The sequence below is a fragment of the Myodes glareolus genome, chromosome 1, assembly GCF_982192425.1.
Source record: "Myodes glareolus chromosome 1, mMyoGla1.1, whole genome shotgun sequence".
Taxonomy (NCBI): domain Eukaryota; kingdom Metazoa; phylum Chordata; class Mammalia; order Rodentia; family Cricetidae; genus Myodes; species Myodes glareolus.
Window position 1 is genome coordinate 53572033 of NC_142026.1, and position 19907 is coordinate 53591939.

At 47.5% G+C, this 19907-nt stretch overlaps 2 protein-coding genes across 2 annotated transcripts in view; one reads left to right on the forward strand and one right to left on the reverse strand.

Annotated features, from left to right (window-relative positions):
• Window positions 1-1534: 1534 nt before the first annotated feature.
• Window positions 1535-11148, forward strand: Cebpg (CCAAT enhancer binding protein gamma). The gene is made up of 2 exons (XM_087906336.1): window positions 1535-1667; window positions 7701-11148. Exon 2 carries the CDS (start codon window positions 7797-7799, stop codon window positions 8247-8249), a length of 453 nt encoding a protein of 150 aa, XP_087762462.1. The 5' UTR covers window positions 1535-1667; window positions 7701-7796; the 3' UTR covers window positions 8250-11148.
• Window positions 11149-13957: 2809 nt separating this feature from the next.
• Window positions 13958-19907, reverse strand: part of Pepd (peptidase D) — a 136551-nt gene continuing 130601 nt past the window's right edge. The window contains exons 13-15 of the mRNA XM_048448771.3: window positions 17681-17865; window positions 14821-15012; window positions 13958-14449 (exon numbers count right to left, since the gene is read on the reverse strand). Coding sequence (XP_048304728.1) covers window positions 14312-14449; window positions 14821-15012; window positions 17681-17865 — 515 coding nt within the window. The 3' untranslated portion in view covers window positions 13958-14311. The remainder of the gene's footprint in view (window positions 14450-14820; window positions 15013-17680; window positions 17866-19907) is intronic.

Here is a 19907-nt window from a genome sequence, read left to right on the forward strand (position 1 = left end):
TTGGCCTGGTGCATCAATCTCACTAGAGGCACCCAAGCCAACCCTCCTCATCTTACTCATCAGGTCAGGTCTGTTCCCCATTTTATAATCTCTCTCAGCATCTTGGACTTTTTTTCTTAAGCGTCTATGAAAATGGGGCTTGAACCACGTCTCTCTGGTTCTCAGGGTAAGCGCCATGTGGGCAGAGACTGTGAGTTTGTCTTCTTTATTGCTGACTCCCAGCTCTTAGTCCACACCTTAGCACATAGTTGGCACCAAATATATGTTTGTAAACAGAAAAAGCACTACCAGTAACCAGCTAACGAGGAAATCTCAAGACTCCTGGACTTTGCCTGACTGCTGGGTGTGGAAGGCTTGTCTAGACACAACACAGAACACAGTTAGCAGAGAGGCTGGCAAACCAGAGGCTAACTCAATATACATATGACATGCAAGGCTGTTTTTTTTTTAGTTTTTATTTTCTATAGTTTTTATATGACTAGACAATATTAGAGATAAAAATCATGATTTTGCGAGGAACAGAGCATAGTCCAACTTTGACAGTCTTGAAGAAATGTCGGCTCTCAACAGAGAGATCCGAGCCTAAAGAGACATACTGATTTTGATGACATTCTTAGTTTTCTAAATGGGCACAGGGTTATCAGGGTTCACTCTCAGTGGTGGCTCTTTTCTTTCTTTCTTTCTCCCTCCCCCCCCCCCCCGCAGGTATTCTCATCTCCCAGGGATTCCTCGAAACAGTCTTCCGTGGAGTGCTGCGCTTCTGGCCTTGGCGATGAAGAAACGTTTCCTCTTTGAAAGCCTGGGAGTTTTGAACGGTAAGCATTGCTAAAGAGGAAGCAATCAAACCTATCAGGAGGGCTCTGTGCTCCACCCAGCGCGCTGCTTCCTGTTTTTCAAAAATGCTTTCTGATCCTCCCGTGAACTGTTCGGGAGAACCAGGACTGCTAGTGACTTTTAAGAGACCATGACAAGTCCATCACCCGTCCTCACGGAGGCAAGCACACTTTGGAAATCATGAGTTGACAGGGAGCCACAGTCCGCAGTTCTCAAGTGTGACAAGTGTACTAACCCTACTTCGGACGCAGTAACTTGCTTTTGTCAAAATAAAGTTTTCCAAAGTCTCGGGACCCTAAGGCCTAACCACGTTAGGAAATGTTTCCCAAAGGCAGGTGAAGCCCTCACAAGGTGACCATCTTTTCAAGCCTCCAACATGACAGAACTTTCCTCTCCACCGGTCACTCCCACAGCTCCGGGCCGCCGCCCGCCAGCGCCAGCAGCCTAATGGGAACCACCGAGCGCGCCTCCAGCCACCGCCGGTGCCGCCACGCCCACCACGCCCACCGGTCCCGCCCCACCGCGCGCCCGCCTCCCACCGTCATACGGCCTGTGATTGGCTGCTGGCGCTGCCCGTCTCGCGTGGCGAGCGCGTCGCTCTCAGACCCGCGCTTCTATTGGTCACGGCGGCGCGGCAGCGCGCGGACCCGCCGAGGAGGGGGAAAGCCGGTGGTGGCCGCGGTGGCGGAACAGGCGGAGGCTGCCGGTTTCGTAACCGTCGCTCCTCCTCGCCGTCTCGCGGGCTGCGAGGCCTGGGTCGGGTCGGGCCGCGCCGCGCGGGGCCGCTCGGAGTGGAGGCCGCCTGGGGGCGGGTGGGCCGGCCGGAGGCGCAGGTAAGGAGGCCGCGGGTTCTCGCTAGGAGGGGTCGGGGGAGGAGGCCGCGGTGGAGCCCGCCGCTTGAGTAGGCGGCGGGCCCGGCCCGACGAGACCCGGCCCTGCCCGAATCGGCAGGCTGGCCCGGGAGGCCCCTGGCGGCTGGTGGCGCGGGCGGGGGGCCCGGAGCGGCGTCTGATGCAACCTGCGGGCAACACCCGGCGGGACTGAGCTCATCTCTGGCCGCGGCCCAGCGCCGCCTCGCCTGGCGCCGACCCCCGCGCTCCCCCCCCCTCCCCGGGCGCCCCTCGCCCCAGTCGGGGAAGGGATGGAGGACCAGGTGGCCCCTCCAGAACCCGGCCCCCTGCGACGTGCAGCGTGACAAGCCCGGCGCGCATTGGCCCCTGGGGATGGAGGGTGTTCCTAGAATAGAAGGTGGACTGAATCTTACTTTGGAGCCACCTAGGACTCTTTTCCTGTCGGTTCACAAACATCATCGGGCGTGGGGAGGGCCCGGGTCCTATTTGGAGTTAATAATCTAGTGGCCGCCTAGGGAAAACACTCGGGTTCTAAACACATAACGTTGTAAGAGGGGTGTTTGGCTTTGGTTCTGGAGACGGTCGCGTGTCCTGCAGTCCACTGGGAGGGGGAGGGCATCCTAGATCGCCCATCGACCACCAGATCACTAGAAGCAGAAGGTCGAGCCATGAAGCCTTTCCTTAGCACGGCTGGAGGGAACGCGGGAAGAGAGCCAGCGGAGGTATCCAGGTGGAGAGGTCGGAAATGCATATGTGAGGGGAAGGATGGTCTGTTTCTCCGAGTGTGTTTGGGTGTCTGGTCCTAAGAAAGTTGGCATGTTTAGTTTTGCTCTTGTTTGAGTTTGTGTGTGTGTGTGTTTTGTTTCGGTAAGCTGCATCATAAGATGTGTCAATTTTAGAAAGGTTTTAACCTTTGTGGGTTGCACAACAGCTGGGGGTTGTGTCTCCGAGTTTCCACCCACTTGAATCCTTATTTGAGTATGTTATCATTGAATGCAGACCTGTCTTCACAGAGGAAAATTTGAAATAAAGCACCGTAAGGGCTTTCTTTACTGAGAAATTATACATAGAAGAATTGATTGCATGGTGAGGCAAGCCCCTCCATCTCTGAGCCATACTCCTAGGCTTCACAGAACTCTAAGGTCTGTTCAGCTGTTCCCACTTGAGTAATATTTTTGATAAGCAACCCCTGGGGTTATTTCCCTGTTTCTGAAAAACTAAATAATTACAGGATGCTGTTGAGCTGAAGAAAAAACTTGAGCCTGTTTCCTGCCTCTGATGGCCATGCTCGACTGGCTCAGTTATTTTTATTACCTATCAGAAATAAATAAGTGGGAACAGACGCCACCCCTCCCCCAGTATCCTTTAAGTTCTCCCAAGCACGTCCGGCTCTGTGATCTTGGAGAGCTGCTTTCATCCCTAGTGAATTAAATGATCCCCGGAAAAGCCCCTGGGAACATTCCCTCCTGAGATCATGGGAAAGAGACACAGGACCTGGTCCAGAGTTGCCTCACTCAGTCATAGTAGTGACTACTATGGCAGTTCTAGGTTTCCCTCTGTGGGGTGGTTACATAGGTTCTTAACACTATTATTGGTCCCTTACCCACCCTGTTGCCCTGCCCTGCCATTAAAGAAGAAAGGAAAAAAAAAAAAGAAACCTGAACAGGATCTAATAAATATAAATCTATCAATAAGTTTTTTGTTTTGGATGTGGTAGGTAATACTGTGAATAGGTTTAAGGGATAGCACCCCAACAAGCATGTATTTTCTTTCCATCCTCCAGTGGACCACTTCACAGGACTCTTTGAGGGAGTGTCCTCTCCTTCATGGACCCTGCTTCCAATTGTCTCCATGGAGACACACTGAAGCTGGGGTTGAAGTTGCCAAAGAAACTGGGGGAGCAGAAAGGACAGAAAGCACAGAGAAGACAGACCACTTGGAAGACACTTCGTAGTGTAGTGGTCTTGAGTTGGGCATAAGGAAGCAGGAACTGTAGAGGGTTAGGACATATACTTTGGAGTCATAGACACTGATTTTCAGGAGCAAGATGTGACATAATTAGGTTTGAGTAGATTGCCCTAGATCAGCAACTCAGCCTGTGGGTCTCAAGCCTTTTGGGAGTCGAACAACCAAAACTTTCACAAGTGTCATCTAAGATCATTGGAAAACACAGATATTTATATTATCCATAACAGTATCAAAATCACAGTTATGAATTGGCTATGAAGATAATCTTATGGTTGGGGTCAGCACACCCCGAGGACCTGTATAAAGGGTCACAGTGGTAGGAAGGGTGAGAAGCACTGCCCTAGCTAGTCTAGATAGTGAGTGGTTGGGGAGCTCAGGCTGCTACACCTGAGAGATTAGGGCCCCTGAGAGATGATGTCAGCCTGAGGTAATTTCTGTGGCATTAAGAGGGACAATAGATGTGATGATGTATTTTTGTTTGTAAATTTGAAGACTCAACCTTCATTAAGGAAATTGAGTGAAAAATTTATTTTGAGAGGCTAATGGGAGAAATATGTGATTCTATCCAAATTTATGAAAAAAATGACAAGCTAGGAAAATTTGTATAGGTTTATTGTTTCAAGTTAAAACTGAGAAAAATCCTATTTTATTTTACTATTCTAGGATTTCAGTGTTTCATTGTTTTATTCTTTTGAAAGAACATTACTTGAATTAAATTTGCATTTGAAAAAGAACTGTTAACTCATTCATTTAGCCCCACATTCTTAAGATTCGTTGTTTATGCGCAGCCATAGTTGTTCTTTATCAGTGTCACCAAATCATGTTGGGAGACCCCTGAAACAAGACTCTGAAAGCCCACATCCAGAACTTGTTCCTCTGTCTGGCAGCCTGAGAATTGGCGCTTGTAAGAGTTGCTGGTGTTTGGTCCAGAGACCACTTTGAGGTCTGCTGTTCCTCAGCTTTCCTATTGCTTCTTGGGTGATTGACAAGTACAAGGAAGAAGGCACCACCCCGCTTCCTGTGGACTGAACTTTGGAATAGACTAGTCCATTCAGGAGCCAGACTTTGAGTTAGGGTTAAATGTCGAGATACTTAATGTCAGACTCCTTTGCTGTAGAGCTCAGTAAATGTTTGTGAAAGGAACAAAAGCATACACAACAGTGTCTGTTCAGTGCAAACCTTTGTGATCTGTTAGAAGCCTGGTAAATTAGGTCCTTGGCCGGGAGGTGGTGGCGCACGCCTTTGATCCCAGCATTCAAGAGGCACAGACCGGCAGATCTCTGTGAGTTCGAGGCCAGCCTGGTCTACAAGAGCTAGTTCCAGGACAGGCTCCAAAAAGCTACAAGAAACCCTGTCTTGAAAAATAAAAAGTAGTTAGTTACTCCTTCATCCTCTGTCCACTCTTCATTTTAAGAGTTACTTTTTTGGCTTATCTACTGGTTGAAGATTCGTTTGTTTTTTGTTTTTATTTTTTTCCAAGATGGGGTTTCTCTGTGTAGGGCTGTCCCTGGAACTTTCTCTGTAGACCATGCTGACTTTGACTCACAGAGATCTGTCTGCCTCTGCTTTCTGAGTGCTGGGATTAAAGGCATGTGCCACCACTGCCCGACATTTTTTTTTTTTTTTTTTAAAAAATAAAGAAAGGATCTCTCTATATAACCCTGGTTGTCTTGGAACTTGCTTCGCAGACAAGCAGACCACATTAACCTCAAAGCTCACAAAGATCCACTTGACTCCACCTTCTAAGACTGGCATTAAAGGCATGCACCACTTTGTCCAGCCTACTTTTTTATTTTAATTTTTTTTGACAATCATGAGTTACTTTTTATTTCCACTCCCTTTTTCTTGCAAGTTTGTAGGTTCAGTAAACAATATTCTTGTTTTTCTAGCCCAAAGGTGCACTCAGAACCTCTCCTTTGTTCTGGTTAGCACCTTAGTAAGACTATTTAGAATCCTTCCCCATTCTTCTATTTTGGTTCAGAAATAGGCAGAACATCACTGAATTTGAAGCCTGTTGTAAATAAGTTGTTAGTGACTGGAGTTCATGGTATTTTGTTCGTTGGGCATTGTACCATTTCCATGTCTCTTGTATGGATGGGTAGTTAACGTTTACAGGAGGGAAGGGGTATGTCTGGGGTGAAAACGAGGGAGCCAGAGCCAAGGAAAGATTTGATCTGGTGTCTAGTTGTACTTCTTTGGAGTGTTGGCTGTTTTTAAGCTAGGACAGATTGACTGTAGAGATTGGTTCTGAAGAAGAATGTAAGAAATAGAATCCCAGGAGAGGCATTAAATCATACAAGTCTTTAAAGTTGGATTAAACATTATACCAACTTGATAAGCAACAGGGTTCCATGGCAGCTAGGGTGGCTTAATACCCACTTCTTATTTTTTAATTAATTTGTTTACTTTCTTTATTTTGAACAACCACCTTTTAAGTGGGAGAAAAATTAGGCCACATAATCATTTTCAAGGGAAATTGTGAAATGTCTGTTATTGAGCGTAACTTGGAGTCCATATCCATCATGGCTTGGAAGGAAGCTTTCTGTCTTGCTTTAGTGCTGGAGTAAGAACAGATGACCCACTAGCTCAGGGCTGGCTAAGTGGCTTTTTAAAAACAATTCAAAGTAATGATATATGGACATTTAAAGGCAAAGATTAATAGTAATAAATAATAAAAGGCCAACTTAATAAGCATGCTTGAAGGAAGGCTTGAGCAAAGTTTGGGTGAAGCTGATGATGTTTACTGCCTGGACTGGTATTTACACTGGGTGTACTCACTGGGCATTTCCCTAACTCTGGTGAACTTCCCCAGCTTTGTCCATTGATGATGTTTTAGCAGTTCTGGAAAAAGAGCCGGGCATACACTTGTAAGGGTGCTGTGTCTCCTCATGAACACAGTTGATTCGGCTGTTCAGTTTGTAGTGACCTGTCCTCTAGGGTTGGAGTCGGTGGGGTGTGCTTTCACACTCCACAGTTCATGGGTGACCAGAGGGATTAGTTACAGCCACAGCTAGCCAGCTCTCAGTACTTTCTCCACAGAAGTGTTTCAGTGTCTGCTGAGCTCCCTGAGGGAGAAGTGGGTACCAACATTGGCTGCATTGTTTTGGTCCTGCCTGGGTTCCAGTACTTGACCTTCCTTCACTATATCATTAGAACATTGTTTCCTCGTCAGTATGTTTAGGCCAATGGTTCTCAACCTTCCTGATGCTGTGACCCTTTAATACAGTTCGCTATGTTGTGGTAACCCCCCAATCATAACATTATTTTTGTTGTTACTTCATAACTGTAACTTTGCTACTGTTATGATTTATAATGTAGATATTTTTTGGAGATAAGTTTGCAGAAGAGATTGCAACCTGCATGTTGAGAACTACTGGACTAGGCGATTCTGTCAAGAATAAAAAACGGATGCAGGCTGGAATGGGGATACTTTACTGGATGTCTCTGTTCCCAAATACAAGAACCCAATTGAGTAAATTTCAGTAAACTATCATATAAGGTTACTAAAAATGTAAAAAGGCAAATCAGCTAACCAACTCAAAATACCTTGCATTAAAAAAATAGCCCATAATAGGTGAAGTCATTGCTAAGTCACCCTGGGAATATTGAGTACGGGATGTGCTGCCATCATAGCCGCACACTGGGTTCTGCAGAGTGTTCTGACCTGACTTGAAAGGCCCCCCTCTCATTGCAGGTGTTCCTTCTACAATAATTGAACTTGCTTTTCCATGCTCATTCCATCCAAGCCGCTCAGATTTCTCCCTGGCTGATTGTCCAAGTGCTGTTAGCTCACATGTGCTACTTAATTTGTGCTATGCTTTTGTTTTTTTTTCCCTCCCCTTATTGATAATCACAGCTATGCCTAGGTGGGGCTGGCCTTCAGCTTATGGTGCTTCTGAACCAACTTATCTTTTGAAATTTGGAAACAATAGTTGGCCGTTGTGTCAGAAAAACCAAATAATGGTTGCCTGCAATAGGTTCATGCAAGTTTAATCTTACTTGATCCTGACATTTCAAATATTTTAATGCAACTTATTTTCTAACTAGGTACATGTGAAGATTTTTTGGCAGTTGAGTGTGGCCTCTGCTGATCACATTGCTTTGATTTCTACCTGTTCTGTGTTGGCAAAGGAATACGCCCAAATGAGCAAGCTGTCGCAGCCAGCCACTACTCCAGGAGTGAACGGAATAAGTGTCATTCATACTCAGGCACATGCCAGTGGCTTACAGCAGGTTCCTCAGCTGGTGCCCGCCGGGCCTGGGGGAGGAGGTAAAGCTGTGCCTCCAAGCAAGCAAAGCAAAAAGAGCTCACCCATGGATCGAAATAGTGACGAATATCGCCAGCGCAGAGAGCGGAACAATATGGCCGTGAAGAAGAGCCGATTAAAAAGCAAGCAGAAAGCTCAAGATACACTGCAAAGGGTGAACCAGCTCAAAGAAGAGAATGAACGATTGGAAGCCAAAATTAAGTTGCTGACAAAGGAATTAAGTGTACTGAAAGATTTGTTTCTGGAGCATGCACACAACCTCGCTGACAACGTGCAGCCCATCAGCACTGAAACTACGACGACAAATTCTGATGACACAGGGCAGTAGATCTCCTTCCAGGCACCACAGCTTTGTGGCTTGAACATGAGAGGTGTGACCATCCTGTACCGCCTGTTTCAATGGCTGAGCTTGGTCTTGTTCCATTGGAGGTTATTTTCTAGGCTCAGCACTGAACAGTTGATTAGCCATGTAATTTATCTGGTCTTAAATGATAATGGATTTTTGAAGCACTAAAAGAAAACTTAGGGTTTATGGTTAAAACAAAATTCCTGGACCTTAATCTTAATAAATCCTGACTTCCCCAGAAATGCATCTTTTTTAGGAATGGGAAAGTGGAGGGGCATACAGAAGGTTTTGAGTTTTAATGAGACAGTACCGTGGATTAAGAAAAGCTGGATTCCATCTGTGTTCTCGATTTGTGATTTTAGTTTAAATTGTGTATTGTAAATTCTAGGGCTTCAGAAACCATTCATAATAATTTGGCCCCATTTTATAGCTAGTATAAACTTGTGTTAGCATAATTGGCATTGTTTATCCCAACAAGTATATATTTTTTAAAAGTGACTTCAGGCGAAGTAAAGAAACCCCATTCAGGTCATGTCACAATACAAATTGCATTTAGGAATGAAAGAACTGCTCCCTGCCCCTTGTATGTTTTAAAGGGCATAGAGAGAGTGGGATTGAGTTTTGGGGTCCTTTAGTTTATTGGATTAGCATTATCTTGTGTCCTAAAAAACAGTATCTACTGTATACTGACAGCTTAGTTTCTGTGGATGCTGATCAAGGTAGCATTTATTTTAGGGGGAGAAACCATTTTCTGACAGCCAAGTTAGTAAGTGAAACACCTTGGCTTGATGATACAGACCATAATTTAGAATACTAATTTATGCTGGGCATGGTGGCACACATCTTTAGTCTCAGCACTAGGAAGATAGAGGCAGATGGATCTCTGTGAGTTCAAGGTCAGCCTGCTCTACAGAGTGAGTTCAGGACAGCCAGGACTACACAGAGAAAAAATGTCTCAAAAACAACAAAAGAAAAGAATATCAATTGATTTGGTTTCTCCTGTGTTCAGAATAACTTCCAATGGGGCCATGATTTTTAAAGGCATAGTTTTTTTGTGTGTGCTTGTGTGAAGAGACACGTTTTGGCATTTGATCTCAACTAAATGATTATTAGAAAAATGTGTCAACTTCATGACATCTCTCAAAAGAATAGTCAAAGAAAACTTGAAAGTATAAGGTTTCAGTCTTTAATTTATTTCCTAAATCTTTTTATCCTTTTTTAAGGAATTTCTTTTCTAGTTTAGTGGGGTGTTCTTCCAGACTTAATGTTTCATTGCCCATTTATCCATTAGTATGCTTTTTATGTTCTGGATAAATTATTTTAGAGAGAAAAAGCTGATAAAACTCAGGATATTGACTTTGTTGTGACTGCAGTGTAGGGTGTCTCTAGGGTCCGCTTTGTCAGTGCTGTAGTGTAGATTGTCTGGTAACTCACAGTTTTTGCACAGTTCCAGCTAAAGTTTATTGGTTCCTGAGATGGTGCCGAAAACATGAGTCTTGCATGATCACAGTGTGTGTTGCTGGGACTCTTGCTTGAACATGGTCATTTCTGGCCTGGTTTCCTACTAAGACTCGGTTACTGCACCCCAGTATAACTCAGGTTGCTCCCTGAGTGTGGCAGAAGAGTGCGGATTCTTCTGTGCAGAAGCTATTGGTGCCTTGAAGCTCAGCAAAGCCTTTTAGGGCCACTGTGCTGAAGACAGGAGTTGACACTGTTCTTAGGGAACCAAGAAATGAGAGGGCTTCTTAAGTGTTAGGGTCCAGCACCAGTTTACCTTGGTTGTAGTAGCCATCTATTTACAAAGATTGATAGATGTTTTGTATAACTAACAAGGATGCACCTGTACAATCCTAATATTTACCAGCTGATTGATATTATGTAGTGAACTTAATGGGAGATACAGTTAGGTCCTGGTTGAACATGTAAGTACCTACAGTAGGTACTCAGACATTGGAAACGCCTACTTCCAAACACCAGCTTTCACAAACGGATGTTCTCATGGAATTTGTGGTTACTGGTGCGAGGATGTAAGCCATAGGGAAGGCAGTGCTCAGTATGTCTAATCAGAAGATACAAATCAGTTCTAACTAAACGCTCTTAACCTTTGTAAATCAGATGGTTAGCACAAGCAAGCAGTTCCCATAGAACAGAAATGTTAGCTGGCCTTGGACTTTCTTACTAAAGTGGAAATGATGTTCAGCTTGGCGGAGTTCTCAATGTAAAATTGAAGGGAACTAGGTTTGGGGAGTGGGTAAGTTTAGGACTTTGGAGGTAGCTTGTTATTGGGGAACCTTTAGAGTGATCTGCCTTGTGGACAGGTCCAGTGGCTTAGGAGTCAAGCCGTAGCGTGGATTAGCCACACTACGTCCCCTGGGGTGGGTGCCCTTTGGCTAGTTTTGGGTGCAGAGGGAGGGATCAGAGCTTCCCTTCTGTCCTGGCTCATTGTGACAGGTGACCTTGGAATCTTCATAAGGATTTTACTAAAATGTGACCTGGGATTTGAAGTCCCGGTCATGAGTCCACTCATTTTCTATAGTTCTCAGTGTGTGGAAGTAGAAACATGTACAGTTTAATAAGAAAGGAAATGCAGCAGCTTTTGATGTTTCTTAGCTGTTCCCGCCCCCCGGGCTGAAGCTTCGTGCCTGAACAACCCATGTAGCACCTAGAGTGCTTCTGATGCCTTAGAAATAGGAACGATACCTGTGTATTTGACAGGCTAGGTAAGATTCCATACAGCTAATCAGATCTGCCTCTCAGGAAAAATACTAACTTGTTCTTTTTGTTCCTGGCTTTCAGTTTGTGAGATTACTCTATTTTTTTAAATATAATTTTATTTCTTCAATGAATTTAAAAATAAAAGAAAACACCTTTGGAACAATGACTGGATTTCTTTGTGGGTTTCTTTATCTTGGAGGTGAGCAAGAAGTTCACTTGTAATTGGCCCCAAAGAGCCTGCTGCTGTCCTGGGCTGGGCTGGGGGACGTGATCAGGAGGGTGCTTTTGTACAAGTTTGGATTTCCCTGAGTAGACAGTGAAGTAGTTTTCTCTAAACTTGGAATGCATTTTCAGTTGTTTGTAGTTGTTTGGTCTTACTTAAAACTGCATCCCGGAGTAGGGGGCATGATGAAAGGGGCTGTCTCCTGCTGGTTCCTAGCCTATGGTTTCCATCTGAGGTCTGTCCCTAACAGTAGAGTTGAGTACAAGCACCATCTACCTACATGGTGCCTGGGTATGGAAGTGAATTAGCTGATTTCAGAAATATCGTGGGTCCATGAAACCAATTTGAATTGTGTGTTTCAAGGAAAACAATTAGATGCTTTCCTCTGGTTCTTTGAGTTTTTTTTTTGTGTGTGTTTGGGGATGTAAATTTCTGACTGTTGCATGACCATGAAAATTGTGTGGCTGAGTGGTGGAGCACATTTGTAATCCCAGCATTATGCAGAAGAATTTCGAATTTTAGGCTAGCGTGAGTACCGTTGAGACCTTGCTTTTTTTTTTTTTTTTTTTTTGTAAAAACTGGGCAGTGGTGGCACATGCCTTTAATTAGCACTTGGGAGGCAGAGGTGTCTACAGAGCAAGTTCTAGGACAGCCAGGGCTACACAGAAACCCTGTCTCAGAAAAAAAAAATTGTAGCACAGTAATCATTCCTATCCAACTTTGAATGAATTAGTTGTGAATTTTTGTTTGTAGTTTTAGTGAGATGGTCTCATGTAGTCGAGCCTGGCCTTCAACTTGATATGCAGCCAGACATTTGACCTTCCGCCTCTACCTCTGAAGTGTAGGTGTATACCACTACAACTGGTTTTGTGTGATGCTGGGGCTTGAACTTGGGACTTTGTGTATGGTAGGTGAGTACTCTACCAACTGAGCAATAATCTCCTGCTCTAGTTGGAGTTTATTTCTAATAACTTGTATTAGAAAATTTTATACTTTGTGACAAAACCAGGTCTTAATAAAAACACCTAGAATGACCAGTTCTGAGTGCCTGTACATGTGTAAAGAATTCATAACTGTATCTTGTGCATTAAAAAAAAAGCCTACCTCTAGATTGTCTTTTGCCACAGCCAGTCCCCAGCTCTTAGCCCTCCGTTTGAAGCCACTGTTAGGTGCCTTTCTGCGGCACCACGGTCAAGTTGGACCTCGTGGACCCTGGACTGGCCTGCCTCAAGCCCATTCAGCTCAGAGCCGGCACCCAGCACCCCCTGCATGGCTCTTCCTGTGTGGCAGTGTGTCGCATGCTCTCCAGAATCTCCTCTGCTCCCCAGTCTTGGTATGCGGTGCCATCATCCTTGCCATTCTCCCTGCTCCCTGCTGCAGCTCTTTCTGTTGGATGCAGCATCTCCTGCTTTTACTGTAGACTTTTCTTGGATTAGTCTCACAAGGCCAGCCCTGTCATTCTCCTTCACTGCTTGTCTCACTGTCAGGCAGTACTGATGTCAGACTGTTAAAGTGAAGCTTCAAGGAGACTTTAGGTCTGAGCTCATGGAGTAGATGCTCAGTTAATACTGGGCCCTTGTAGAGTGTGGGGAAGGCTTTAGCATTGTAGAACTTTCTGGATGGATACAGCTTCAGGAACATGGGATAAAGTGAGCCCATGTTTATTCAGACTGCCATGTCTCTGGTGGGTAGCCAAGGGGATGGGCCATCTGGACCAGCAAAACCCCTAAGGTCAGGTGTTGTAAACTTAAGTAAACGAGATAAATGGTGCTTTGGGCCTGAGATCGGCATTTGTTTTTTTATTTTCTTGTGGCCACCTCGTAAGCACTTTTGTGTTACTGCCATAGAAAGAAGCCAATTTCTAGTGAATATAAACCCTCGGTCACTGCTTTAAAGTCTCTAGCTTGGACCAGTTCTTTTTGTCCATTACAGTTCCATTTATTTTATTTTTTAAATTTTTTATTTTGGAGTCAAGATCTTTATGTAGACCTAGCTGTGCTGGAACTCAACAGCGATTGACCTGCCTTTGCTTTGAGATAGGGTCTCACATCCCAGGTTCATCTTCAATCCGCGGATCATCTGCCTCCAGCCTCTGTCCTGGGGTCACAGGTATGGCAGGACTGGGGAGGGAACCCCCCACTGAGCCACACCCTGGGAACCTTTTTTGCTTGTATCCTGGAACTGTGTCAGTTTTAGAAGCCAGCTCTGGGGGTGGGGCAGGTCCCTAGGACTGTGAGAAAGATTGTCAAACGGAGAGGAGGACACATGGTCCACCATGGACCCAACTGGGCCCTGTATGGCTTACAGCCTTGGGATGGAATTGGGTCAATAGACTTGTATTGGGGATGGTGGTGTGACAGACATGTCGATTGGGTAACAGGCCCTCCTTTGCCACCCTGCTGTATTAGGCAGTGCTGCTAGCTGACACGCCCTATCTTTACTAGTATAAAAATGAAATCGGGGCCCAGAACCTCTTACCAAATCCTTAGTGGTTCTGGTGTCTGTTTGCTTGGGAATCCTGGCAGTAGGTGACAGTGTCGCACTAACTTGGGCAGAATCACTGGAGCGCAATGGAAGCTCCTGGTAAAGGACTTCCCTGGTTCTCCCAGGCCAGTCCAAGGCAGAAGTCTAGGGCTCAGGCCTGTGCTAACAGGACAGATTCTTGTTAACACGATCTTGGGAGCCATCACCTCGGGCCACAGCTCTCATGCTCTTCTATGAAGGAGTAAAAAGGAAGCTGGGTACAAAGGGCCAATTTAGAAAAGCTTTTATTGCAAATTCCATTCTGCATATTGATTTTTTTTTTTGAGAAGATACAAGTGCATCTTTCCTGAGCACATGGATATAAATGGCAGCAAGAAAATTGAGTTGCGACTTTAGAACAGGATTTTTTTTTCAATCAGCACTCAGTCATTTAAGCAAAGTCAAGGTTAGGGGTGTGATCTTGCAGATTAATAAAATGCTGCCTTCCCTTGGAAACGGCAGTGATAATTTTGGATCAAGCGTGAGCTCCAGGATTTGATTGCTGAGCACTGCCTCTTGCTGTTGGGGTGCCATGGGCAGGCTGACGTCACAGAAGAGTCACAAGACCAGTGTCCAGCTGGTTCTACTTTGTGCCAGAGGAGGGCATAAAGGCCTTGTCACAGCCTGCCATGCATGCTTCAATTTCTTCCACAGTCCGCGGTACACAGGTCAGCAGCTCCATGCCACTGTTAGTCACTACAACGTCCTCCTCGATACGGACCTGCACCATACAGACAGGATGCCATTATGACCACACTGGCTTAATTTGTCACATTAGCAGTGCCAACCTGCTCCACCTGGGAGGAAGCTGGCTGAGGGATGGGACTAGTCTTTGTGATGAGACAGACTGGTCTCAAAGCCTCTGAGGAAGACAGGGAGGCTCCTTTATGGCCCTCTGCTTGTACTGTGTGCTCACAGGGAGCCTCTGGAACTGGGGGGCATTTTGAAGAATCTCTTCCGGTTGAGAGGCAAGGCATCTGTCTGGTGACAACAAGGGGCTGGCCAGGCCAACTATCCTTTGACCTATCCCTGAGGGACCATTGGGGTGGTGGACATTTTGGGAATAAGAATGTGGGGCCCCCAGGTACTCACCCCACCGAAGTTGCGGAAGCGCTGCAGGATCTCATGGTTAAAGAAGCAGGCTTGGGCTGGGTCTGCCAGGGCCTGGTCCAAGAGGTGGTCGATAAAGTAGATTCCTGGCTCCACGGTCAGCACCATGCCTGGTTCCAGATGCCTTGCTGTACGCAGGCTCCGCAAGCCAGGCTCATCAATGCGCTCTACACCCTGTGGAGCGAGAAAAGGTGGGGGAACCCAACTGAACATTCCAAGGCTAATTGGGATGTGCCAGTATTGAGAGGCAACCAGACAGGATTGGCTCCAGCCCCCTGGGTTCTCTCCCCTGACCGGAGTGTATCCAGCTCAGTCTAACCACAGAAACCCTCTGCCCTCTCTGCACACACCGTATTCAGGACATTTTGAGCCTGGTTACCCTCAGGTCTGCCTTCAGGACATTGATAATACACACATGCAGGCCAAGCTGCCAGGTAGCCCCACGGGGCTGGCTGGGTGTTTGGCTGCCCTCACTCAGGCCCTTCTGCAGGTCAGAAGCCAACCAGGAAAGCCAAAAAAGCTCTTAGGGGTTGAATGGCCTGCAGGGCCTTCCTGGTCTTTTCTTCCAGGCAACTCAAGTGGAAACTGGACTGGTCCTGGCTCCTCCAGGCCAAGTCAGCCTTTTCAGTAGAGGAGGGGACAGGTGCTGATACCAGCAGCACTGGCGTGTAAGTACCTGCCTGTGTCTAGCCTACACTGGGGCCCTAGGAAATAGCGTTGTGCCATTGAGGGTACTAGTGATGACTGCTGTCTGCTGAAGCTCTGTCCGTCCTGCTCCTCCAACTCCCCGGGGCACTCAGCTGGCCTATGGCCAGGGCCTCTGAGCAAGTGGGCAGCAAAGTAAGCGTTCTGGTCAGGATCTGAGTTTGTCTGCCCCACTTGTGGCTCCTCCAAGGACACCCAGCTGCTGGAGACAGAGCTGTCATTTCTGACTGTTTGGGGGCCAAGAACATCAGACTTCAATTAGTGGTTCACGTAAGGTAACCAGAAACAGGCTGGCTCAGCCTCCAAGGCTGGGCACAGTGAGGAGGGCTGTGACTGGGATTCTGAGGGTAGGGACAGCCACTGTGACCTGTGTGAGCAGTCTGGATGAAGGTGGTGAAGAGACACAAAGGGCCATGCGTCTTGTAGGTCATGTTCTGGAAAAACTGTGGCTGGCTATCGTCAGCCTTGCAACACTTGCATCAGCAGGCGTGGAGGTTGTGGGGAGGAGCACTTTGGTGGAAGAAAGGACTTGTGGCCTTAGTTTAGGTGAGAGGCACTCCCATCAAGGGCAGGCGCCTGCTTCCTATCTGTGCCAGGCCTTTGCTCCAGAATTGTTTAAGTTGCCACTGAGCCTGCACCTTCTGCTACATCCCAAGTGTGTGTTCCTTCTCAAACCACGGCTATGAACGCCTATGGAGGACCAAGGCCTGACCAGGTCACGTCTCTTGGGTTTGTCTTTTTTTGTGTGTGTGTGGCACTGGAACTCAGAGACTTGAGCGTGCTTGGCGAGTGTTCTGCCACCGAGCTTACACCCAGTAGGTCCATTCAGTCCATCCTGCTCTATGGATGTGTAGGGTACAGCTTCCTGCCACTCCATCACTCCAGTGGGGATTAGGGATACTGAAGGATCTGCAGCGAGGCTTTAGGATATACCTGTCTGAGCCAACGTTCCTGCAGAGCAGCTGCTCCTAGGGTCTGCTAGGCTGGGGGCCACAGGATGGTCTCCAATATACATAGCTTAGCAGAGAATGGTGAGCCAGTCCAAGTGACCTGCAGCCAAGGGATGGGGATGCCAGCTATGCTAGGGGTGCCCATGCCTGCTGCTCTGCCTGGGCAGAGGGTTCAGTGAGGCCTCAACTTGTACTGGACTCTGAGAAGAGACCCATATGTGTCTGTAGGCCTGAAATAAAACAAATGACTTTTATAGGAAAAGCCATATTTTTCCACAGTGTTTATCTGTCAGAAGAATAGACTGAGCACAAAGGGCTGCTTACTGGAAAAGATGAAAACAGTTTGCTGCCAATTTTCTCTGGTGGAAAAAAGAACTTTGGCGACTAATGAATAACGAACCTCAACTAACAATGTCTGGAAGGGCCTGCTTTTGGCTCCCTGCACACAATAGGATGGACAGAAATTAGGAAATTAAAACTGATTTTGTTTCTCCAAATTTAACTGTTTACACTTGAGAAAAAAATAATTGAATAATAATGCTTCTCTTGAGCAATCCTCCCCCTCCCCCAAAATCATTCTTAGTGCTTTCAAAATACCCCACAGCCAAGAGGCTGGGTCTAGTCTTGGCTAACTGGCTGGTGGGCCCCAGGGTGTGCACCAGTTGCACAATCCGCCCCCTGCACGGTGGGCACCAGGCCAGGCTGGGCAGCAGGAACAGGCCCTGAGGGGCTGTAGCCACCTGCCCAGTAGGGCTTCCCAGGAGTCCGCAGGCACCCACTGGGTGGTCCTTGGAGAGCTGGCAGTAAGAGGAAAGGGAGCCCTGTCCGAAGATGCCCTTTAAGCCTTCCTCTCCTGCCAGTGGCCTGGGAGGCAGAGGGTGGGTGAGCTAGCCTATAGGCAGCTGGAAGGGGGTTTGCTGCTGAGCTAAGGGCTGAAGCTTGAATGAAGGACGTGGGCAGTTTAGTGTTAACTCTGTCCGTGAAACCTGGCTTCAGTTCCATATCTTTTGAGGTCTGTGCAGCCACTGGGGAAGATCACTCATTGACCCACCCTGCTGTGTCCAGGACCCCAATTCCTTTGTACGTCATAGGAAGACCCATCTCCAGAAACACTCCCCACCCCGCCAAAAAGCCCCTCACTCTATCCCAGTACGGGCCAGGCTGAGGGGGAGCAGTGCCACACTGACCTCAGGGTAGCCTCCCACGTCGTGCACATCTAGGCCAAGGAAGTGGCCGAGCCCATGTGGCATGAATACTGCTCCCAGGTGGACCTGGAGCATGGCATCCACACTGCCACGCAGGAGGCCAATCCGTGTCAGTTCCTCTAGGTGGATACGGTCAGCCAGCCGGTGCATGTCAGGCCACCAGACACCTAGGGTTTAAGAAGAGGCTGTGATAAGCCAGGACTCTGCAGACTAAGGGGTAAGGACCCTGGCTGCATCCTCATACTGCAGGACCAGCTTCTGCCACCCAAAGCCAGGGGTCTGGCCATGTCCTGAATGGCTCAGCCCCACAGGAGGCTTTGGAGCTTCAGCCTGGAAGAAGGCATCCCTGCACACCCCAGAATGGCTGACTCAATCTGGAAGCTACTGTAGGGACAAAGGTTTCTGGGTGAAGGGACAGCTGGCGTGGCCTCACCCTCTGGTGGGCAGGGGTCTGGAACTATTTCCATGGTTGCCTGGATGGCTAAGCCCAGGCTGCTAATCAAACTCATCTCTGCCCCATGTTTCTTGGGCAAAGGTCACTGTGGAGAGCCTCCTGTGCTGGATAGTTCCATGCCAACTTGACACAGGCTAGTTATTTGAGGAGAGAGCCCCCATAAGGTTGTGCTGCAGGCAAGCCTATAGTGCATTTTAAGTGATTGATGAGGGAAGGCCATTGTGGATGGTGGTCCTGGGTTTCATAAGAAAGCAGGCTAAGCCATAAGGAGCAAGCCAGTAAGCAGCACCCCTCCATGGCCTTTAGCATCAGCTCCTGCCTCCAGGTTCCTGCTCTGCTTAAATTTCTGCCTTAGCTTCCCTCAACAAACTGTTACATATAAGCCAAATAAACCCTTTTCTCCCCAAGTTGCTTTGGGGGGTGCTTCATCACAGCCATAGAACCCCTAACTAAGACACCTCCCATGCATATAGCTTCAGGGGCCAGATGGGCTTTGTGGATCTGAGGCTTAAGGACAGTCAGTCAACACTGCTTGAACTAATAAGTCCTTGTAGGTAGGGCCTTAAACAGCATCAGGGGCAGCCCTGCCTGCTATGGTGATTTCCAGGAAGACCACTAGACAAGGACCTAGGTCCAGGGGAGTCTTCAGCTCCAATCCCATGAAGGGTGAACCTAGGCCACAGGAGTGCATCGGTAAGACGGTAGACAATATTGACCTCCCAGTCAATTTTGACCCCATGGGTGGAACATCAACCTCCAAAGGTCTCCCTGCCATGTCCTGCTCTGGCTCAGAGCCAGACCTGCCATCACATCACCCCACCCTTTGATGAGAAGGGAAGACAGGAAATCTAGGTAATTCAAGGCTCTACAGCAGTGGTTCTCAACCTGTGGGTCACAACTCCTTTGGGCAGTCAACCCTTTCATGGGGTCTCGTCAGATATTTATATTATGGTTCATAACAGTAGCAAAATTATAGTTATAAAGTAGCAACAAAAATAATCTTGGGGTTGAGAGATCATGAGTAACTGTATTAAAGGGTCACAGCATCAGGAAGGCTGAGAACCACTGCTTTACCGGATAATGAACCAGAAAGGGCCAGGCCTGGAAGGTCAGACTGCTGAGCCTCCATGGCTGATTGAAGGCTGGTGAGCGGTCCTTTTCCTTGCCAGAGATGGACCCAGCAAGGCTGGCGGTATAGGGTTGTGCATAGGTGGTTCACAGGGTGCTGTGTGACCCATGGCCCAAGTTGTATGTATGGAGAGGTGGGAGAAGTTTGGCTCTGACGTGGAGCCAGCCTTCCTAGGGTCTAGCTAGGGGCAACCCTGGGGAGCTTCTGGTTATTGCTGCCTCACATCTGGGGCCCTCCTAGACAACCCAACCTACACCCTTGTGAGGGTTTTCTTCAACGGTTGACATTTCAGAAGTGGGGATCCATGATCCACAGGTGCTACCTCTGTCCAAGAGCCACAGAGCTGGCCCAGAGGGCTGGCTGGCCTTGCATCTCCAGCATTAGCCACTGATGACCTCTCCCTTAAGACCAGCCAGAGCCTGCTTTCAGCACTCTGGCCACAATGTTGTGTGAGTCAAGTCTGCCTCACCTCCGGCTGCTGTTCTTCCCTAAGACCCAAGTGACCTGGATAGCCCTGTCCTCCTTCACCAGAGCCACTCCTGGAGGACTCTCCGGAGACTAGGTTACCTTCTGCTCCAGAAGCACACAAGATCTTCCCAAGTTACACTGGGGCCTGGGTCTTGGTT